The sequence below is a fragment of the Cuculus canorus genome, chromosome 3 (genome assembly GCF_017976375.1).
Source record: "Cuculus canorus isolate bCucCan1 chromosome 3, bCucCan1.pri, whole genome shotgun sequence".
Taxonomy (NCBI): domain Eukaryota; kingdom Metazoa; phylum Chordata; class Aves; order Cuculiformes; family Cuculidae; genus Cuculus; species Cuculus canorus.
The window spans coordinates 122,711,993-122,735,385 of record NC_071403.1 but is presented as its reverse complement, the minus strand read 5'-3'; the positions used below and the strand labels follow the sequence as shown (position 1 = coordinate 122,735,385).

Below are 23,393 nucleotides of genomic sequence, written 5' to 3'. Positions count from 1 at the left end.
TCCAGGAGATCACAGGGTTTTGTTTGATACACGGTCTGTGCAGGGGTGGTGCAGGAGACTTCCCTCTGGCCATGGAGAGGAAGTCTGCTGTGTCAACTCCCCAACTTCCCTTCGTTCCACTGGGAAGTCTGGCTGGAGATGTGGCTTCTCTGCAGGCAGAGTCCCTGTGGGCTGTCAGATGCTGTGGTGGTGTGTCCAAACCTGTGGGCAGAAAAGTTTCCACCACCTCCTTTCCCTCTGGCTCCCAGTTCTTTTACAGTCACTGCCAGCAGTGTAACAACACGGCACAGTGCCCGTTTGCTTATTCCCATCCAGATCTCTGTGTTCGCGGGCGGTGTTCTGAGTTTGCTGCAGCAGGTGACTTAGCAGTGGGTTTGGGGTTTATTTTTATTTTGAGTGGGTTTTTTTTTTCCATTTTTTTTATTTCTGGCTCCTAGGGATGTGCAGAAACATTGATCGGCTGTTGCCAGTGTGTTAGGGAATGGGTCGGGAAGACTGGTGCTGTATCTCCTGGCTGTGACGAAAGAGAGCTTTTGAACCCACATCCTCCTGCCTGTGCAAGTTCCAGCGATGGGTAACACAGAGAGGGTAACACAGCTGTCCTCCACACCACAGAGGTGTGTCACGCCTTTGGTTTCATGCACTTCCATTGCAGAGCGGTGGCCAGAAAGCCTCCACGTCCCCCATTTGTCTCCTCCTCTGTGGCTGGTGTTCAGTGTCACAGGTGAGGACCTGAGGCTTGGGAATGCCTGTGATGAAACTCCAGCTTTGCTCCTCTCACTGTGTCTGTGTTTGCTTCCCCATTATGTGTGAAGGCAAAGGAAAGGAGAGAAAAGGCGATGATGTTGCAGAGCTGTGGAGACGTTGCAGGCCTTGTCTCTACCTGGTTTCCTTCTGATGGGTTTGAGGTGCTTGAGGACTGAGTCGCAGGAGTGGAGCCAGTGGGTTGCCAGACTCCAGAGTAGGATGCTCTTTCTCCCCCTCCAGTAAAGCCATGGCTTTGTTGAGCACTGGTGTGGCTGTTGTTTGCTACAAGTCCAACTACAGCTTTGATTTTGTTCTCCACCCCAGCCCCTTCTGTTTTCCATTTGCGTCCCTGATCTCCTGACGATGCAGGAGCTCTGCATGTGCCTTTGCCTGAGCACAGCGGTGGAGTGTGAGGTGGTCCGTCTCCATGCTCATCTGACTGCTTCTCTTTTTGGGAAGGACAGTGGTGCTTGAGCCTGTCCCTCAAGTGAGGCAGGTGGCTTTTGGAGTGGCAGAAGGAATTAGCACTAGAAGAAGCCATGTTTTATCTTCCCAGCACCATCTCTCCTCTCGTGGTGGGAGTGATTTTTGAGGCAAAATCCCTCAAACACTGCTCAGCCCTCACTGCAAGCTTTGGCTCCTGTTGCCAGCTTTGCGTTGTCCTCAGGCTGTCCCTGCCATGTGGACTCGCTGTGTCCCTTGCTGCTGTTCCCCTGCCTGGCTGCAGCTCAGCTGAGGGTTTGCTGGTGCAAGCAGTGGCGCTATGCTGGTTGGTGGCCAGGCCTTGGAGAAGCCGGGGGTCTACTGGCCAGGTCACACCAGCTGTGCCCTGCCTCTGGTTTCCCCAGTCCCCAGCTAAGCCTGCATCATCCCATGGCACAGTGCCTTTCCTGAGGCTCCCGCAGCGCCCATGCTTGTGGACAGAAGGGACTCTCAGTCCTTCCTCACCTGGCTTATGTATTTTCTAGCTCACAACGCCCTACTGTGGTCCATTTCCCAGTATCCAGGATTGCTTTTTTATACCTGTTACTGAACCGAGATCAGAGAAGGCTGGGCTGACACAAACGCTCTAAATTATGCTGCTGTATCTCTAGTGTTGTCAGTCATGTTGCTCCCAGGCCCAGAATCTTGCAGATGCTCCAACAGCAGGTACCGAAAGATCAAAGTTTTACATCAGTTCTTGCTGTCACAGATGTTTTACATCTGATTTTTCCTTGAGCAGAGCGGGGAGGGGGAGGCTGGGCTAGTAGCAGGGGCATACATGTGCCCCAGAGCATCATCATTGTGACCTGAGCTTCATCTCCCTCTGCCTGCGTGTAGGAGACCAGCTTCTGGTTACATGATCGCTTGCGTCTGCAAAACGTGTATGTGAGGTGATGTGGGTCACGGTGGAGCCCTGGTGCTTTGTGCTGGAGGTAGAGCATCCGACAGGCAGGCACTGGTGAGTCCCACGCTCCGGCTGTCCACAAAAGGTCAGCAGGATGCCCTGTGGGCCAGTGCCCCACAGCCCGTGTGGCCCCTGCCAGCTGCTGAAAACCTGTTCCTGGCTTCTCCATCCCCTCGGTGTGAGGTAGGGCAGCCTCTCTGTTTCCCGATGGTGCTTTTAACTGTGTTGGAGAGGTTGTGCTCTGACTGAAATTTTCTCTGCCAGTACCAGGGCAGCTGCATGGCCTGGTTTGGCCTGTGGCATGTCACCACATGGCGTGCATCTGCTGGGAAAGCTCTCCAAGAGGGCTTGGGTTGTTTGGTTAGTCACCAGCAGTGGTTTCCATGGAATTAGAATGGTTTGGGCGGAAAGGGACCTTTAAAGCCCATCCAATCCAACCCCCTTGGAGGAGCATGGACCTCTTTAACCTGATCATGTTGCTCAGAGACCCGTCCAACCTGACCTGGAACATTTCCAGGGATGGGGCATCCACTACTGCTCGGGGCAACCTGGGCCAGGGCCTCACCATCCCCGGTGTAAAATAATTTCTTCCTTATATCCGGTCTGAATCTTCCCTCTCTTAGCTTGAAAACATTCTGCCTTATCCTATCCCTGCACTCCCTGATTAAGAGACCCTCTCCAGCTTTCCTGGATCGCCTTTCAGTACTGGAAGCTGCTCTAAGTTCTCCCCAGAGCCTTCTCTTCTCCAGGGTGAACAACCCCAGCTCTCCCAGCCTGTCCTCATACAGGAGGTGCTCCAGCCCTTGGATCATTTTTGTGGTCCATCTGCTTGTCCCACTCTGCAAAGAGTGAGAGATGGAGAGAGACAAAAAAGTCCCTGTACTGGAGCCACTCCACGCAGGTGATGCTTACTGGCTTGTCAGTTCATTGTAGGAGCAGAAAAGCTGAGGCGTGGCTCCTGGGTTGTCCAGGGCTTTTGAAGAGCTGAAAATGGAGTGCAGGAGTGTGGAGTTTGGACTGACAGCATTTCTTGTCCTTGCTGAGCTCCTTTCTTGGAGCCCATTGTGCCACCATGGGAAAGTTCTGCTCCTTCAAAGCAGTGAGCTGACAGAGGGAGGGGAAAGGCGAGCTGGTGGCTTCCTGATGACAGCTAAGGCCATGCATGTCACTGCCTTGTGTATTTGCAATGATTTTTTTTTTTTTCTTGAACATCTGTTTTTCTAATATCTGCATTTCCCCCCCTGTCAGAATAAGCCAGGGTTGAGCTTTCCCTCTCTTAGAGGCATTTTTCCCTTTAGCATTAACACGCTGCTGTTATCCATCACTCCTCGCTGCTGCTCGGTTCAGAAGGGCGGCTGCTCGAGGAAGAATAGTAGCATTAGTTTCTAAGCTGTGTAAAGATCCCCATGGAAGCAATTACCAGATGGATTACCCCTGGCTTTGCTGCTGCGAAAAGGCCGTGTTGGGTTGAGGATGCTGAGTGTATTAACAGCACGATCTGCGCTCAGGAGGTGCAGTTTGGATTAGCTGCCTGCTTTTACAGAGCAGGACTCCAGCCGCTGGCTCTTCCACCCTTCCCTCCCTGCTCCTCTTTCCCCTTCCCTTTCCCGCTGATGTGCCTCATCCCAGGCTATCCTTGAGCATGTGGGACCTGCAGATCCATGGGGAAGAGGAAGACCTTCTTTGTCCTCTGTGATGTTAAAAGTCCATGTTTTGGTAGGAGCTTTGGCTTTTAAGCAGAAGAATGAACAGACCTCAGCTGGAGATTGAGCACAGCTATGGGCGCCTGGGTACTAAATCATCTGCTGCTCCTGCTGGAGGCTGGTTTGACCTTCACGGCTGGGAAGCAGCTCGTGTCTGTCCTGAGAAGGCACAGAAGGAAAACAAAATCCTGTCTGTCCATGCAGGAGCTCCCTTTTGCCATTGTATTTACCTGCCGTGGTCTGCGCTTTCCCCAGATGCCTGTGACATCTGATGAGTGCTTAAAGGGGCTCCAGGAGAGCTGGGGAGGGGCTCTCTATCAGGGAGTGCACGGACAAGACAAGGGGAAATGATTTTAAGATGAAAGAGGGGAGATTTAGATGAAATATTAGGAAGAAATGTTTTCCCGTGAGGGCGAGGAGGCCCTAGCTCAGGTTGCCCGGGGAAGCCATGGCTGCCCCGTCCCTGGAGCTGTTCAGGGCCAGGTTGGATGGGGCTTTGAGCCCCCTGATCCAATGGGAGGTGTCCCAGCCCATGGCAGTGGCTGGAACTGGGTGGGCTTTGTGGTCGCTTCCAGCCTAAACCTTTCTATGATTCTATGGTCTTGGGAATAAGCTGAACCTGGCATGGGGGCACACGGGATGCTGCCTTCCTTTCTTTCACAGTTAGTGCCCCGTGTAATTGCTGCTTGCGCTGAGAGGTGCAGCTCCGGGGCTGCCTCACGCTGTGCTGCTAGTAGACACAGAAGAGTGGCAACGGGCTATGGAGGGGTTGCCCACAGTGCTCTGGTTAGCGTGGCACAGGGGCTGTTGGAGTGCTTTCTGCCATCTCTCAGTGCCATGGCGAGCCGGGAGTGGGATCCTGAGGGGAGCCCCTCTGGGAGGAAAAAGGATGCTTAGGGGAATCAGCAAAGGATGGAGAGGACACAGGGGAGCTGTGGGGCTCCTGTTGCTGGCAGGGGACCATTACCATCCTCCCAAGAGCTCACCGTGGAGCAGAGCTGCGATCTTCCTCCTCTTTTTTGGTTGTATACCTGAAATCTTAAATAAAATCTCAATGGAAGCAGAGACTCTCATGTAGACTCTTCAAGCCCACTTGGCCTTGTTTTCGTCCAGAGTGACTGTTTTCAGACCCATTAGAGCTCACAGAGAATTCACAGGCAGTCATGGGCTTGGCTGACCTCGGCCATCCTTTTCTGTCGGAGGCCTGTGAAGAGCCATGCAGCCCAAGCGCAATCTATTGGGAGAGAGCAGTTGAGCTGAGCAGTCCCGCAACATCTCAGAGTTGCTGCGAGCAGGAGGAGGAGGTGACCGAAATCCCACCCTCCTGCTTGGCTCCTGGTACAGACGGAGCTGGGTCTCCTCTTTTCTCCAGTCAGCAGCTTGGTTTGTGCTGACCTCCTAAATATTCAGCTCATTATACAGTGTAACGTATAAATAAACCAGAAGCAGGCAGCACTATTCTCCAGGAGGATATAATCGGCTTCCTTTCCTTTTTAATTATACAGGATTTGTCTTCATGTGTCAGGGTATTGTACGGGCTAATTTATTATTTTAAAGAATTAAAGTCTCCACTCTTTGTGCAATGAGGTGCTTCTGTGTGCACCTGAGAAGGAAGAGCATCTTTCCAAGGAGAACAAAGGGAATTTTGTAGCTGGATGTTTTTTTTTCCCTAGAGATCAGTGTCCTGGTCCTGCACCCGGGAGGCAGGAGGTTCCTCAGCGTCTGAAGATGATGGGGATCCCCATGGGGATTCCTTGGGATATGGCTGGGGCATGGGATGCTTGCTGGCAGCACGCGTTGCTCTCTGCCCACGGAGGCAGGTTGATGGCCTGGTGCTAAGCTGGCAGGCAGAGGCATCGTCTGTGCTGAAGCCCAGGCCCAGGCTGCCTGCAGGAGGTGGGGATATATTTTAACTTGGCATCACTGCTGGCGTGGCAAGAGCTTGCTGATAAGTGTGGTGTGAACTCTGAGCTGGCTTGCTTCTCCTCGGGGAAGCCCAGGAAACAAAATTTGGCCTTTCATCAAAGCAATGAATCTGTCATTTTTCCGTTCTTGCGGCTCAGAGGTCCATGCTCCAGATTTGCAAATAAATTCCCCATTTTGGTGGCTGTCTTGGCCATCGCATCTGTTTTAAAATGAAAGCTTTGGTGCCCTATTGAAAAAAGCATCAATAATTCTCTGGTGGCTTCTCATGCCTTTGAATTTGGCCAGAGACTTGAGCAGATTTAAGCCTCTGGAGGGTGTTTTGGACCCCATGTGTAATTCAGTGCCGATACAGACAAGAAGATGCACAAAGAAGTGGTTCTGTGATCAGCTTAGTGATGGCCCGGCCCTGGGATGGTTCCTAGCACAGAATCAGCAACCAACAGCCTGTGGGATGCTGGTTGAGCATGGGGACAGTTGGAGGAAGACGCTGGGGAGCCTTCTCCAGAGCTGAAGTGTGGATGTTTCCATCTAGGCCAAAGTCACAACCATACTGCTTGGAGGTCGAGTCTTCCTTGGCGGCCGCTTTCTGGCCCTTGTCAGTCCTGTTGCCTGAGGCAGTGGCTGTATTTGTTGTGTGAACACGTGTGTGACACGGGAGAGGTCCAGACACTGCCCAGTGGGTGTTGGAGGGTGGATTGGAGAGAGACAGTGAAGGGAACTGGGCAGCAGGGGTGGTTGCAGCATGGCCTGGGCCTCAGGGCCAAGAAAGTGGGACGCTTCCTAGAAGGTCCTCGGGGACTTGTGTTCCCAGACTAGCAGAGGAGGAGGCAGTGCTCTGTCCTTTGAAGATGGAGCATCATGCCTGCGGATGTGTGCAAGCAGGGAGAGGTCACTGGCAGCAGGAAGCTTAATGGGGAATGCGCAGAGCTTCTCCAGGGACCCCGGCTGCAGGATGGGCTGTGCTGGAGAAGTGCTTTCCTTTAAACAGGGATCTGTATAAGTATTTTATTCTATTTTCTGTTGTTCTTTCTTCCCCCAGGAAGCAGGCTCAGAGCAGACTCAGGTCTGTAAGTCTCCCTTGAGGAGCTGTAAATCGCCTCCCAGCAGTGGGAGATACTGTTCCCCCTTGGTGGATCCTGGCAGATGGGTCTGCTCTGCATCCCTGTGGGATCCCAGAGGAGCTGCCACCCAGGTGCCCTGTAGTATTGTGCCCAGGTACTGATGCAAGAAGAAGAAAAATTTCACAGCCCTCAAATAAAAGAACTGGAGCTCAAATCCCCATGGGACAGAAGCCTAATGAAGGATAGCTGGGGCCAGAGCTGCCTCCACTTCCGATGCCTGCTTGGTGTCAGCACAAAGCTGGAGAAGGTGGCACTGAACCAGTGAAGCACTTAAGCAAGTACTTAACTTCAGGCATTTCAACTGGGATTTCTGTGGGCTCCTCCAAATGCCTGGAGTCCCTAAAATTTGTAGATGTGTGCTTGCATGGCTCGGAGGCTACACAGTTTGGGGAAGGAGGACAAGAAAAAGAAGGTGCGGGATATGACCCTTCCAGGATCTGTGCTGGTTTGCTGCTGAGTGGTGCCTGCAGCATTGGAGAACGCGCTGCAGGATGGAAACGGACCCCATTCTCCAGAGACCCACAGCTTGGTTTCGGCTGGGTGGTGTATGGCCGTGGTCCTCCATCTGCCTCTGCCTTATATCCTGGGGATGAGGTCGCCGGGATGCACAGCACTGTGTGTGCAGGGCTAAGCTGGGCGCTGGTCTCTGGTGTCAGGAAAATGACATCAGAGCTTGACGGAAGGATCTTGTACCTTGATGGTCCACCTGGGGTTCTTAGGGAGACAGAGAAGAGGTCAGAGGCCGCATGATGCTGCCCCACTTCTTCCTTCTCTGGGACTGCTGTCCCTCTTAGCGTGCGCCCTGGCACGGAGGGATGAGGAGGGATGAGCCCTGCCCTGTTTGAAGTATTATAATCCTTTCGGATGGCATTAGTGCCTGGGCTGGTAACAGCTCTATAATTGAACGCCCTGCTTGCAGGGGCTGCGTGCTTCAGCAGGACATGTAAATCTCATTTGTATAATACCTGGTTGCAATTCCTGCTGAAGGCTTGCCTTCTGCCTCCAGTGCCCTGAGCTGCACTGAACACACACGTGCTCAACCCTCGGCAGGCAGAGGAGTGGCTGGGCAGCAACGTGCTGTGGGGCATCCAAATTTCTGGAGTTCTCACTGGTTTTTGGAGCTTGTATTAGGCTGTTGTGTTTGGTTGGTTTGGTTTTTTTGTTTTTAATTTCCCTCTTCCCTCCTTGTTTTTAATGCCCAAGTCCCAGGAAAGGCAGGATGGAGGCTCAACGGTGAGCGCTTCATGAAGGATTCTTTAGCCTAGAGGAGAGAAGGCTGAGGGGAGACCTTGTCAGTGTCTCCAGCTGCCTGAAAGGAGGCTGTAAAGTGGTGAGTGTTGATCTTTTCTCCCAAGTGATGGGTGAAAGGATGAGAGGGAAAGGCCTTAAGCTGCACCAGGGTAGGTTCAGACTGGACATTAGGAAAAACTTCACAGAAAGGGTTCTTGGGCACTGGCAGAGGCTGCCCAGGAAGGTGATTGAGTCACCATCCCTGAAGGTGTTTAAAAGATGGATGGAGGCACATTAGGCAACTACCAGACTCCCTTAGGTCATCATGGCACCTGCACAGGCAAATCCCCTTCACCTGGGCAATACCTGGGCCTCCTGGCAAACGTCCTCTGGGCTGGCATGGGTTTGCCACCTCCTGGAAGGATGCTTTCAGAGCCGGTCCAGTTCATCGTGGCTGAACAGAAACACTCAGCAGCCCCAAAAGGGAAACAGCTTTAATATTAGTAAAGGCTTAAGTTGTCTATTCTAACACAACATGACAGAAGAAGAAAGTGAATCAGAGCCCGCTTTGGGCTTGTGCTGCCTATTCCTTTTCCTCCTGGGCGGTGCGTGGCTTGCCTTGGGGACCAGTGTGCCCTGCCCTGCCATCCCTGCTCCCGAGCAGCTCTGCTTGGGCCAGGTTTTTCACCCCAAATAGCCATTCCCTGCCATGGTGCTGCTGCCCCGTGCCAGCCCTGCCCGGCCTTCTGGGGCAGCGAGGGGTGTGGGGGGCTGCCTGTGGCTGTAGGCCGGAGGGAGCGGAGCATCCCATTAGAATGCTGCGGGCCCACAGCAGCCACTGGCTGGGATGCTGTTCCTCCTTCCTGCTCCAGCAATCCCTGCTGTACTGTAATCACACAATTATTATGCCATTAAAATGTCATATTCGCAGAAATCCACATAAACAAGGCATTAGTGGTTGCCAGAAAATTGTAGTTTCACTGCTAATGACCTGTTCTTCCCCCCCCGCAGCACCCTTTTTTTTTTTTGTATATTATTTTTTCCCTTTTTTTTTGTTTCCAAGCCACAATTTGAGAGGCAGATGATGATTACATCCTTGCACTGTAAGGCTTTCAGTCTTCCATGTACAGTTGTGTGAAGCTGCCTCCATGCTTGTGTCGGGGGTGGTGAGGGGTGGTGAGGTGGGGGCTGGATTTGGGGGGTGCTTTCAGCCAGCTGGTGAAGGAGAAGGGTCTGGATGAGCCCTGCTCTCAGCTGGGTGCTTGTGTGAGGTGGGAGCTCCTCTCCGCAATGAGATCTCTGCACGTCTCTTCTGGGAGGGATCTCTGTCACTGACTCCCCCACTGTGGTGTCGAGGGGCAGCCCTTGTTTGCTGGGAACAGCTGGGCACCCTGGGATACTTTTTTCCTGTCTTTCATGCAGCCTCAAGTCTCCTAAACTCTTTTGAGAGCTCGACTATGTTTCCTATAATTAATACCAGCCATTAAACTGCAATGTTGAAAGAGAAATTACCTAATTCCAAGAAAAAAATGAAAATTTATTACTAGTACATGAGAGAAAATGAATATGAAACTTGGAGAGAGGAGCCCTGTAGAAGATAAATAGAAAGGCAAGTGGAGTATTGACTTGGTCCTTTTCTAGTGCAGGGTAATTTGGCATCTAAAGTGAGTTAGATCATAACATATTAAATTTAGATTTCTGCACATCAGTTAAATAACTCCCCAGACAGAGTTCTGGTGTGAGGAAGAGGTGATAACACCAAGCTGGAGTATTATAATGGGACCTTACCCTGTAACCTGTAACTGATGTGCTGTCCCTGGGTGGTTGAAAGGGATTCCTCCTTCCGTTCTAACTTGCTTTCCTCATCCCTGATCAGGCACCAAGGAACAAGCGAGTCCCTATGTGCACGTCAAGAGGTCTCCTGCCTCCCACTGCTTGCACAGCTGGGAGGTTTTCATCAGACAGCGCTGCCTTGTGTTCCCTCACGGCTGTGTGTGGGAGCTTTTTGCGGAGGTTTGGGTGCATGTGTCCTGCTTCGATTGCAGTTGTCCTCATGGGGGCCTCTGGATGGAAGGCTGAACACACCCATAAGGTTTGGACAGGAGGTGTGGATTGAAAGTGTGTGACCAAAGCTGGCTGTTTACTTCTGGCCAAGAAAGTTAACGCAGTCCTGTGGCTTATTTTGTGGCCAGGCAGTGGTTAAAATTAATCTCTATTTGGCATCGTTTGCTCTTGATCTCAGATCTGTGTTTAGCTGTTTGATGTTTAGGAACCATCCTACCAATAGCTTTCCTTGACCTGAAAAGGAGAGCCTGGGTGAATCAAGCAGGGTTGATGTCTTGCAGGTGGAGATTTCACAAGGCTGTTGGTTGTTCACTACAGTGGAAACTGCAAATGCCACCCTTGGATGCAAATGGCATGGCATAAGGCACCGGTATTTGTCCATATATTCATCTACCACTGGGATCTCCCTGTAAGAGGACACTGATGGGGTTAGATGGAAGCTGGGGGAATGCCGTTCCAGACCTTGAAGCACGTGCCTGGCTCCAACCCCCTGCTTCTGCTGGCCTGATCAAAGCCTTGCTGCCCTGCACCATGTGCAGGAGCTCCAGTTTTCCTGGAGCTGTGGCTGTCTGCAGAGATCTGCCAGCTCAAGTCGTCGGATGCTGGCCTGACAGCACCTTCTAGTTGATCCAAGGCTACTGGGTTTAACTGGCATTAAAAAATACGTGTATATGCCTACATCCAGCAGCCTTAAGTGCTATGTGGCCATTTTTAAAAGCCGTTTCTCTTCTTGCCAAGTTGGATATAACTAACTTTTACTTTTCTTCACAGCATTAAAATTTAGGGACTGCAGCTGCGTGGTGGCTGTGTTAACAGCGCTAGGCCCCCCAGGGTCATCGTGAGACCTTATAAACGTCAAGCTGTCAGCGGCTCTGCAGTGCAATACGCTGTCTTCTCCCTGATCTTTTTTACAGCGGTGGTAAATCACATTTTGCAAGATGCCTTAAAAAAACCCATAAACAATATTTATTGCCCCGTGTATGTCTGTTCTCCCAAAAGCCTGCAAGAAGGGTTACTACATCCTTCTCCTAAACCTACTGTGGTGACCTTGCTGGTTTCATAACCTTCTACCAGCCTTGAATAACTTTCTTCCAGTCCTAAATAACTTTCTCCCAGTGTGGGTGGTGGCTCAGGGGCTTCTTCTGGTGTCCTCTGCACTGGGGTGGTTGCTAGAGGAGCTCCTGGGAGGGCCATGGGGGAGGATGGATGCGACTCTGTATCTGGAAACCCCTACAGCCCTGTGGTCTGTCGGATTTTTGGGGGTGCATGTGTTGCCGTGACCCGGGAGGTGTGGGGCATCGTATGGCTGGAGGTTCCTAGCTTGGCCCTGCCGTGGTTTGCTTGCAGGAGCCGGTGCTCCCTCCTCCCTTTCCTACGACTGGAGAAAATGCACTGCCAGCTGTGAGTAAAATCAATTATGGGATAAAAATCGCCTGTTTCAAAAGCTTCATTTTGTACTATTAGCAGGCAAAATCGGCTTTGAGATGGTGTGAGCTGAGGAGGGGAGGAAAAAAGAAAAGGAGAAGAACAGATCAATTATTGGATAAGATCACAATTTTCTTTAGGGCTGAGATGTCTGTAAATGTTTGCATCTCTCTCTGTTACATGTAGGCTGAGATCAAAGAGGCTGTGCTGCTGCGACGATGAGACCTTATCAGTGCTGCATTGTGCTCAGCAGCTCAGGAGCGCTGCTGAGGGATGCTCAGGCCCCCGACAGCACCAGTGCTAGGGCGTGCTCAGACCCCTCCCGCAGCAGATGTCAGGTACCCTGAAACACAGCTCCTTCATCCTTTTAGAGGGAAGGGACTGCATGGGCACATGCTTGCCCACTCGTGTCCCAGTGGTAGGGCTGAAATCCTTGGTGGGAGACTTGTTGCCACACAAAGGATCAAAATTGGGCTGCGAGGATCACAGCACCTTTATTCCAAGGTCTTGTTGGTGGCATTGGCCCTGGGGCTGGGTTATGGCTGTGGAAACATGGGATTGTGTTTGATGAAACCACTCCTGATGGCCCTTTCCTGTTTGGGGGGCTAAGGGCCAAACAGGCACATGGTGTAAATACGTTTGGTTTTTGGGTGAAGAGAAATGGAAATCCTGATGTTTGTGCTTTCTTTTATATTTCTTGAGATGGTGCGGTTTGAGAGGCCTGCCTTTGGTGTCACATTAACTTTTTGAATTCCAATTGGCAGGCTTTATCACATCCTGTTGCAAGACTCGAGGGAAAAAAACAAACCTGAAGACCTGATAAGTCTCCTTGTTAGCCTGCTCATGCGATGCCCCCCCCATGCTGCAGGGCCAGCCAATGTCCCGTGGGGCTTGGGAGAACTCTGGTGCAGCGTCAGTGTCCTCTGGTCTCTCCTGTCTCTAATGGGACTGACTTTGTACACACAGGGCTCGGACGTGGACTGGGATGACCTTTGGGATGAGTTTGAAGAGAGAAGGTACCTGAGCGCCCGGAGGTGGAAGGGCGGCGAGGACCCGTACCGGCTCCATGCCTTCAACCAGCGGGAGAGCGAGAGGATCCCCAGTGACCGTGCCATCCGTGACACCCGCCATCACAGGTTTTGCCTCTCCCCTGGTTTCTTCTGATCTTCCTCATGAAGCAGCATTGTGTGGGTGGGTGGTCCTGTTCCTCTTGGGGGCTGTGGTTGTGGGATGCTAGGCAGGTCTGGGCCTTTCACCCATGCTTTGTGGGTGTGCTTGGGGTTGGTTCTGCCTGAGTTGTATTTTTAGGATTGAATCTTTCACTTTACTTGATTTCTTGACATGTCTGAGAATCCTAAACCTATTAATTAAAACCTATAGAAGTTATTCCAAGACCATTGGGAAAGAAAGGAAAAGGCCTTTTTTCCCTTCAGGAAGGTAATGAGCGCACAAGAGCACATCTCCAGGATGGGCAAAGTCTTCAATGGTGCTGGGGACTGCTGCTCTGCAGAAGATGCAGTGGGACGGTGCAAGAGGGATACAATAACTGTTGAGCACTTAATTTGCTCTGCAGAGAGAGGAGTTAATTTGGAGAATAAGGGACTTTTGCTGAGGGACTGAGAGAGGACAGTAAATACTTGTTGAGTTACTCACTGCTGCAGCACCATCAGGACCAGAAATGCTTTGGCTGTCAAAGGACCTCTGAAGGGAGACTGGGAGGACTACAGCGAGAGGCACCTTGCGGGACCGCGCTCTGTTGCTGTTGTCGGTGTGAGGAGATCAGCATGGGAGGTTTAGTGCGCTCTCGCTCACCATGAGCACAGCTGTAGCCTCCCTCTGATCCTCTCTCCAAACCCATCAGGTAGGAGCTGAGGTTGCTGATGGTCAGTGGGGTTAATTGTTCGTCTGCTGCGATGCAGCTCCCATGAAGGCATTGTTGCTCCTTATCCTCTGAGGGCACAGCACATGCCTGGCCTGCAGCCATGGAAGCCCTTCCCAGGGAGCTGTGCCTGGCATTACATTCCAGGTCCCTGGCAGCAGTGATCCTCTCCTGCCTTTTCCTGGGAGCCCTTTGGGGGAAGCCCTGTGCCAGACCTGGCCATGGCACTGTGTTGCCCAGGCTGCTTCTTGCTCTCAGGTCAAAGTGACTCAACTCCCAGCATCTGATCTGACTCTGAATTTCCCTCAGTCTGGTCCAAATGCAGTATTTAGGCTGAAATGCTTGAACAGCACCACTTCCCCAGCCCTACAGCAAGCAGTACTTATTTATTCTTTTAGCTCCTTTTTGTAGTAAGGACCAGATGCTCCTTTCTCCAGAGAGGAGCTGCCAGCCCTGACGGATGCCTGTTATAGCCGAGCAGACTGTGAGTGTGCTATTCCTGGAGAGAACTAATGCCAGGGATATTAGCCATCTGCCCTATTAAAAGGGAGGATGGCCTCAGCTGCTCCCTTGCCGTACCCGTGCTGCATGGTGGCAGCCACCTTGTTCCTGGGCAGGTGGATGCAGTGCTGAGTGCTCCTGCAAAAGGAAGAGTTCTCATTAAGGAGAAAGTGAGGGCACAGCATATGGGAGGGGCTGGGGCTAATTGGATTTGCTTCCAATTTCTTTACCCCGGTAATTGGGTTCTGATTTATTGAATATGTCTGAACAATGCGATGGGTGATGCGCCATTAGCTGGGCTTTAGAGCAACCGTGGAGGAAGTGGGGCTGGTGGGAGGCCTGGGGAGGCAGGCACTGGTGGGGGTGGCAGAGGAAGGAGAAGGGTCTGGGCATGGAGATGGGACAGGCAGAGGAACGTGTAGAATTTGCAGAGCCCTTTCTGGAAAGAAATCCTTGCTTGTGGTACAGGTGTTTGAGGAGCTGCCACAGGCGATGCTCTGACACCACTGTGCAGCCTGGGAGAGGGTCCTGAACTGCACTGTGGAGCTGGATGAGAAAGTGTGAACAAGCACGGCTTGCTCTTGGAGCAGTGAGAAATTGCTGGTGGCTGTGCAAGAAGTGCGTGCAAAGGGAGTCCAGTCTGGAGTTGACTGGGAGACGTCCTTCCTGAGATGGGGAGAACAGAAAACTGCAGACTGGGCTGGTGTGGGAGATGAAGAAAACCTAGGGCTTGCGGTCCGTGACCTACTGGGCTTAGAAACTGGATTGTGACAGCAAACCTGGCTTAGGCGGCTTTGTGCACGTCAGACTGGAACTGCTTGGGCTCTCTTGTGTGATAGCAAAGACGAAAAGTTGGACTTCGGTTCTGCTCCAGCTGGCCTTGGAGGAAGGTACATCTTAGCACGGGGTTTCGCATTAAAAGGCTCCATTGTGCCAGGTGCTCCGACCCGTTTGCTGTTCCCAAAAAAAACATCCTATGAGAGGCAGGAGGCTCTGGAAAGGGTCTTGAACGTGTTCTTATAGGCAGGCAGGCTATCCTTCAGCCTTTTGGATGGATGTTGTTGCTGAAGCAGCGTGTTCTGCTCTCTGGCCAGGTTTTCAGCATGTTTGCTGTCCATCTCCTCTTCCCTCAGTATGATGGGAGCACCAAAACTCACAGATCTGTGGGCCGTGGTAATGCCTGGAGACCAGCACTTTTCAGTCCTGATCCTGATGCCTGGGACATGGGAGTGTTGCTCCTTACTGCCTCTCTGTGGGGTGTTTTTCACCACGAGGGTTGCAGAAGATCTCCTGGAGTTCTCTTTGCTAATCCAGCCAGGCTTCTGGGCTTGCCAACAATAGCTGGCAAGGGCTGAGCAGCAAGGACCTTGCCAGAAGGTCCTAGAGAGCAAATACCTTCAGCAGGGTGGGTATAGCATTGATAGCCAGTTGCTTAACAGTGTGTGCTGAATTGATTTGGAGTTTAAATTGCAGCCAGTGGAGTGATTTCAGATGGAGAAGAATCACGGTGTTCCGAGGAACTGAATCTGGGGAAACCACAGTGGCTCTCCTTGCCTGCTTCTGGCCAGCACAGGGCTGCAACTTTGTGCTCAGTTTATGGGTGGTTTCAGCCTGGGAAATGCCATCGACTGCGTCATGTCCCTCAGCCTGGAAGATCTCACAGCTGAAGCATAGCTCCTGCTGACCTGCCTGTAGGTCCCTGCTGTTGACTGTGTTCCTGGTTGGATGTTGACTAAGTCCTCAGACCGTGTGAAGAGGCCCCATGGGGGTGTATTGTGTCCTCACCAGGAGCCAATGTTAAACAATCCCCACGGCTGCAGCAGCAAACTGGACCCAGCTCTCAGTGACGTGTCCACGTGTGGCTGGGGTGGGTGGCCAGTCCCCCTGTGCTGCTGTTGGGATTACCTCATCGGCACTCCCACCGGCAAACCGCAGGACCAGAATGGCCGGGAGTGACTCATTGTCAGGGATGCGAGCATGAGGAGAGGAGCTGAGGTTTCCAGTACTGCTCAGCAGCTTGGAAAGCTGACAGGGAGGATGTGTCGCCTCCAGCCGGAAGAGTTTGTCGTCACAGCTCCTGGGCATTTTCCATCTGTGGCAGACAGCTCCTGGGGAAGCTGGTATTCGCCGTGCGGATGCTCCATATGCTACTTAGGCTGACCTCTGCCTCCGGAATGCTCTGTTGTGTTTAATAGATTTGCAGATGCTGCTTTGGCTCTCCAGCCAGGCTGGGGTGCAACCAGCACCAGCCCGAGCTGGGGTTTGCACTCACGGATGATGGTGAAGCAAGGAGGTGAAATCAGGGACGAGGAGAGTAGACGAGACTGGTGAGAGCCTTCGTCAGACTTTGCTAGTTACTGTGGATCACATCAGCCAGACTCAGGCATGCCCGCTGCCTCTTCGCCTCTATTTGTCTTGCTTTTTTTCCTCTGCAGTGCCCACACGAGTCTAGTAGTTCTGTCTCAAGAGCTGGTAGACCATGGAAGGCAGGAATGGAGCCCTCTCAGATCCTGGAGTAATGCAGTAAACCTCTGAATTTTTGAAGTTACCTTCCTCTCTGAGTCCCAAGTGCTTTACAAGAGGCCCTGCCGCCCCAGCTAAGCTTGATTTGTAAAGCTGCTTGAAGAGATATGTTTGTGTGCGTATGTGCATGTCTGGGAGAGAGAAAGCAGCTGCTGAGATCAAGTTGTGCTTGAAATATGAGGCTGTCAGGGATACTGGCAGAGGTGAAGATCATTGTTTGCTGGAGATGAGGGCATCTTGGCCACCCAGTGGCCTGGTCCCGCCAGCTCGTGTCTCCTAGAAAAGCTCTGCCCTTTTAGTCTGTCCTGTTCCGTTTGCAGGAGAGCACACGCTGTAAGGCTTCCTCCTGGCTTTCCGGCTCAAACCCCCATGCGATGCCAGCTGGAGTGTGTTTGTCGGATGGGAGCATTGCACATGGTTGGTGGCTCTGCTTATGGAGGAGTGGGAAGAGGAGATTCCTGTGACATTCCCCTGGGCACAGAGAGCTGCTGTCTGGAGTTCTCAAGGTCCAGAGATGTCAGGGTTTCAGCCCTGGAGCAGCACTACATGCTGCAGAGCTATTTTGACCCGTGAATTGCAGTGGGCATCCCAGGGGTGCAAAGCCTGGGCCTTCAGTGTTACATGGGAGCAGATCTGGTTGGGGTGCTTGAAAATGCCTGGTTGTGTTGTGCATGAGGTTGAGCAGGGTAAACACGGTGTACCCATGGCATCCTGCCTCTGCCAGCTGTGGTACCTGCGCATGGGCACGTGGAGCTGAGTGCATCTCTGCCTCTGTACGTCTTCCTGTGTCCCAGTGTCCTGCACAAATGTGCTTGGGCATGGCACGTGGAAGCATGTGTGGGCGTCCGCATGCGTTGCGTGAGAGCAGCTGTGTCACATGTGGGTTTTGAAGTGGCTCTGGTTTTGGCTGAGTTGATGATTGCATCCCTGGAGCAGCAAGCAGTCAAGTGTACTGAGAATATTGTAATTTCTTCTTGGAAGTGAGGAACTGAAGAGGAGAAAAGTAGATTTTGACAGCATTGCCTTTGGCTTAGCTTGTTTATGATCCCCTTGGACTTCTCACATTGCTTTGTCTTCTTTGAATGTCATTGCCCGCAAGACCAAAACCACTTTGAGATGAATCGTAGTGAACACTGGGTCTCAGCAGCTAGAAATGCATTTTGCACCCCATGTAGGGATTTTGGCATCTTGTGTTCCTTGCCTGGTTACTTGAGAGTCCCCAAAGGAGGAACTTAAATGTCTTGAGAATGACATATGTGGCAAAGCCCACCTTGCTCCACAGGCATGGGGCTCTGCCATCCTCAGTAGCACCTGAAGGCAGTTGGTATCCAGTGGGTGGCTGAACCCCCTTTGAATTAGAGGGAAGGCTTGCAGGGACGTTACATGGAATAGTTGAGAGTGGAACTGAACCTGGAGGTTTTCCTGGTCTGCCGTAGCCCTTCCCTTTGCTGACTCTGTACACTTCCCGCTGTGGCCTCTGGGTTCTGGCTGAGCTGATCCAGTTTCCTGAGTAACACAGGCGAGGTCCCAAGGGGTTGTTATTTTAAAAATCTGCTTATTCAGGCAGTGCCATACAAGTTGCTGATGCTGAATGTGCTGTGTCATGGACCAGGGCAAGAAGTGTGGGTATGCGTGTGTGTGCACATGATTTCCCTGACCCTGATGCTGCTGAGTGCATCTGCCTGGGGCAGTGGGGTGGTGGGACAGCAGGGAGCCAAGTGTGGCTGAGCAGACGTACGCCCACTGTGCCTGCAGTCAGGGTAGATGGGCCTCTGTCCGTGAAGGTGGGTGAAGCTAAGACCAAAAGGAGGGAGCCAGGTGAAGAGGACAGGGGAAGGGAGGTGCTTGAACACTGCTGCACCTCTGGACTCTGTGCTGGTGAAAGCTGGAGGAAGTGTCCTTGCACTGCTGTCTGTATGCTTTGCTCTGTCCTGCATCCTTCCTTGTGGACTGGGGGTCCCTGTGTGGAGGCTTCCCCGGGAGAACTGTGTGATGCCCCGGGGAGGAGGAGCTGGCTGCACCTTGCGTGGGCTGGAGGGGGCTGGATGCAAGTGGGTACGGGTATCTGCTTGCTTTTGAGGCTTGTCATTGGCTGCTGCATGACTGCCAGCAGTATCCCAAAGATGTCCCTCAATCTGGTTTTCCAGCTGTTACACTGTTTCTGGGCAAAACCAGGGCATTTGTGGTTTTGTTACAAAATCAGATTTATCACATTTGGGCAAAATCCCAATGGGTGGGGGCTGTCCCTGGATCTTCTGCCAGCAGAGGTTACTCTGAGGCTGAATTAGCTGGGTAAGAGGACATCTGTGATCCCTGCGCCTCTGGTCTTGGTATCCTTCTTATTCCTAACTACAGGCAAGAGTTCAGCATGGCCCTGTAGGCGAGCAGTTACACAAATGAACGGAAAACTCATTTGAGATCAAAGTAATTCCATTAGGAAACATTGTGATTGCTTTTGTTTCCTGGACGCCAGACCCCAAGAGGTTAGTGCTTGACACGGTGTTTTTCCATCACCTCCTTTTCTGCAGATGCTGGTATAAGAACAGTCTGTCAGGCAGAGAGGGGCTGGTGTGTGTATTGGGGATGAACTGGACCTGCCTAAAGTGGCCTTAATTTTGCTTCTGCCATCAATCAGCTGCCTTTTGTAGCCCAAGTTTGAAGCTTTCACAGGCTGGGCAACATCTTAGGAGAGAAAATTGGTCCTGCCTCGGCATCTGTGCAACCTGGTAACCCTTCAGGAGGAGTCAGAGGTAGCCAGCTCAGGTCAGTGATGTGAAGGAAAGTGTCTTAATATGCTTTGTAGCTTCTCCTAATGCAGCTGGGCAGCTGAAAGTCGGCGAGAGGTTTGAAGGCAGGAGGTTGTCAGCTGCATGGCTGTGTTACTCTTTTTTTTTTTTTTTTCTGTAAGACAAAGCTAGTTATGTCTGAAAGTGCTGTGCCGGAAGGGTGAGTTATGGCTCCTGGTCATGCTGTGAGCAGAAATGATTCCAAGGCTGTGTTGTCAGCTGAAAAGTGTCTGCAGAGCAAAGAGAATCAGCAGTGCAGGTACCGGGGAAGCTCGCTGGACCTGGTGTCTTGGAGCCCAGCTCCTGCAGTGGGGGTGACTGGGGACTGTTCAACAACACCATGGTATAATATCCCTGAGGAACAGAGGAGCTCACTGAGGAGCCTGCACAGCCTCCATCCCAGCTGCCTCTTCCCTGGAGAACAGCTTTATTTCGGTTAGACTAACATCTTGCTTGCCAAAAGTTGCTCTCTTGAGAGAAAGGAATGCTGAAAACAGTTTCCCCCACTCTCCGGGTGATAGATTACCTTCACCTGAATTGTTTTGGTGTAGTTTCCCTGTGAGAGTTTTATTTTGGACATTCCCCACCCACCTGTCCATTGCATTTTTCCAAGGAAATCACATGCTCAAAATAATTCTGTGTCGATATGAAGTGGCTCTTCCCTCATCCTTTTACGGTCCTTCCGTTTACCCTGCCTACATCCTGGCCCTGTTCTGAGCAGCATTGTGGGGAGATGTTGGGTGCTGGGGACTTCCATGCAAGCTCTGAGGAGACCTTATCCACTGCTGTCGCTGTGGGAATTGCCTGTGGTGCTCAGTTTTCCCCATGAGGACAGGATTGCTGTTGGGATGAAAGGACTAGGGAAGTCCATGGGATTTCCCTCTTGCTGTGTATACCCTGGTGTCTGAACAGTGAGGGAAGAACCTGCTGCAGAGCTTGGCCTGACATGGTGTCCAAGGAGAAGGGGCTTGGATTAGAGTTCAGGTGTCATGAGTGTGGCTGCAAAGCTCTTGGCTGAGTCGCAGTGCCTTGCTTTAGAGCACCTCCTGTACCAGAGGACATAGAGTAGGATGAGCAGAATATGCACAGCCTTTGGAGCAGGGTTGGCCTCCAGTAATACTCCATGGCAGGTGAGTTAGTGCTGAGAAGTAGCCTCTGGTTAGATGTACTGTTAGCCCGCAGCTGGGATGTTGTCTATCCATCAGTCCCATGTGTATCCCTCCAGCCTCTGGCTCAGTCCCCTGGGAAATAGCAGAGCTCTTGCTGCCAGGGCTAATTATTCCTGGAGACAGAAGACGTGTGATAAAATATTAATCTTTTCCAAAAACAGAGCCCCAGTAATGAGCTCCACTTCTGTGACACATTCGCCCAGAGATAAAAACTCATTCCCCGGATGATCTGTCTGTGGCACGATGATCTCTCTGTGTGTCCCTGTCATGGTAGGGAGGGGGGAGAGCTGAGAATTTAATAAAAGACAGTGACCTGCCAGTCACTGCATCCTGAAAACGAACTGCTCTATTTCAAGATGAGCAGTTGTGGGGCATGGGCACTGCTGCTTCCATTTGAGAGGCTGAAGCTGGAAACGGAAGCTGGGTGGCTGATGGGATCCACTCCACTGTCCGTGCTGTGAGTGCCACATCTCCGGAGCCTGAATCTGGGGCACAGGGCTTGGTAGAGCTGGGTGAATAACTGTGTTTTGGTTCTTTGTTTTTTTAAGAAAAAAGAAAAGCCAGGGAGTCAGCAATTTCAGGGTAAACCAGAAGTAAAACTCCCAGTGAATCTCAAAGTAAAAATACAAGGAAACTCAAGGCCCGAGGGATCTGTGTTTCTCATCCTGAAAAGAAAAAAAATTCATGTAGATCGCAAATGTTTGTGGCGCCTGTAGTCATCTAGAAATTGCAGGCTGTATTTAAAAGCAAGTGGTTTTGTGGATCAGCTGAACAGTGTAGGTTGGGCTCCTCTGGAACAAAGAGTGTGGAAGTGAAGCCATGCCACATGTTGTTGCTGCAGGAGCCACCAGTGGGAGGACGTGGCACTGCTGTGGTGCTCGCTGCACTAGGGAGAGGCCTTCTTCCTGATGCAGGGAGGGATGGGGGTGTCCAGTAGACCAGGATCGACTGCCGTCCCACCTGTGTCCCTCAGGATGGGTGCGCCAACACTGGTCAGTCCGTGGAGGCATCAGCTCTCCTCTTCGAACTCCATGTGCCTCCTTCCCTGAAATGAGCAGAGAGGATCCTTCTGTGTTTTTATAGGAAAGATAAAGCCTTGCTCGCCTTGGTGCCCTTCACTGGGAGTGATGCAGCGCCCACCTGGACTGTACCAGGGCTTGCTGATGGCTTTGTGATGGACACTGCGTCATCACCAAGTGCTTCAGCGTTCCCGGAGTGCCATTGATCACTCCTTGCTAGAGCCATCCTCTGCCTTTGACCGCTGTAACTTATTGACCACTTGTCTTATAGTTATTATGTGCCATTGATTACTTTGATAACTTGCTCCCAGTAATTCTGACAGGATGAAGTTGTTTGTTTAACTTTCACGCTTGTCTTGGTGTTGCTATTGACCCAATACGTTTGTGTAGGCTGGAATCGAGGTCGAGTATTAGTAAGCGATGGAACTGATTCTCCAAGGCTCGCTACTAGTGATAATTAAGGCCATGAGACAGTTTCTTCCATCAAACTCTTGTTTGTTTATTTTTTCAGCTACACAGCACCTGAAGGTCCTACTCCATCAGCTGTAGTGAAAGGACGATCCCAGGCAATCTTTGGGGCCATTTGGCTGGATTTTTACTGTAAGCGCCGCAGATCCCTGCATGCTCAAAGTTTTAACATCAGCTCTGGCGTTACAATAAAACTGGAACCAGAATTTGGCCATGATTTAAAATTCCACTGAAAACAAAGAAAGTTCTTTTTTTTAGTGTTTTTTTTTTTGTTTGTTTGTTTCTTGGGTTGTTCTGGTTTTTTTTTTCACTTTTATTGGGTCCTTTTTCCCTTTTTGCCTCAGTTCTGAGGAATGAGGCGTGGGGAGACTTGACGCCAGACAGGCCCTGAGTCTGTGGAGAGCCCTGGAAGTCTGAATCATTCATGAGCTGCTTTGAAAATCAAGTCACACAATCTGCTTTAACTTGTTTTTAAATGCAGCCATGCTATTCCCTCCTTCCTTTTTAGTAGGTTCTTCCCCCCCACCCCGTTTTCCAGAAACAAAAATCCAGCAAATTTTTAATAAATTATGAATGCATCATTTCATCAGTTTTGAGGTTCGCAGGCAGCAGCACATCATGTGCACAGAAGGTTATTTTTGCCTTCTTGCATTTCTCCCTTTCTTCAAGTTTAGCCGTTTGATTCATTTTTTAGATAACTATCTTGCAGGGAAAAGGAAGGAAGGAAGGAAGGAAGGAAGGAAGGAAGGAAGGAAGGAAGGAAGGAAGGAAGGAAGGAAGGAAGGAAGGAAGGAAGGAAGGAAGGAAGGAAGGAAGGAAGGAAGGAAGGAGGGAAGGAAGGAAGGGAGGAAGGGAGGGAGGGAGGGAGGGAGAGAGGGAGGGAGGAAGGGAGGGAGGAAGGGGAAATACTAATTGTATGCGAGCCAAATACAGCACTGCTTTAGTTTGAAAATCCTGTGTAGAGGAACATCCTCCTTGGTCAACCCAAGGGTATTGACCTTCTCAGGTCAACTGGCTGAGCTGAACCCAGGTTCCAGTTCCCAGGTCCTTGTCCAGGTGAGTAGCACAGGAGGTGGTTCACTGCCAAGGCTCGGAGCTGCTTGCCTTCAGGACAGCACTGGCCGTGGCTGTCATACTCACGGTAGCACCTCGACTAAAGAACATCATGGAGGCTGAGAAGACCTCTGTCATCTTCTCCTGTCCTCAGGAGGGCTGTTCTCTTTTGCCCATTTTCTGGTATTTTTGTGGTAGGATGTGCTGGGGAGGGGAGAGACAGGGACCTGGGCAGGTTCCTGTGGGAGTCTTGTCTAACAGCCAGAGGTGGTTCAGCGTCCTGGCAGTGTTTTCCTGATAGTCTTCCTGATCTTCTTGCCGGCGTTCCCAGCAATCATGTGGCATCACTGACACCTGACTTCTCATCCTTCTTTCCTTTTGGCACGGCTGCC

General features: G+C 51.5%; 1 protein-coding gene across 5 annotated transcripts in view; it reads left to right on the top strand.

Moving 5' to 3' along the window:
• The window catches only part of GALNT14 (polypeptide N-acetylgalactosaminyltransferase 14), a 91,431-nt gene that overhangs the window by 24,746 nt on the left and 43,292 nt on the right, over positions 1-23,393 (top strand). For 2 of the 5 annotated variants that reach the window (XM_054060884.1, XM_054060882.1), the window contains exon 2: positions 12,570-12,739. In XM_054060884.1, coding sequence (XP_053916859.1) covers positions 12,570-12,739 — 170 coding nt within the window. Of the gene's footprint in view, positions 1-11,789; positions 11,942-12,569; positions 12,795-23,393 lie in introns of those variants that run through there. The other 3 variants (XM_054060883.1, XM_054060887.1, XM_054060885.1) reach the window with 3 other exon arrangements.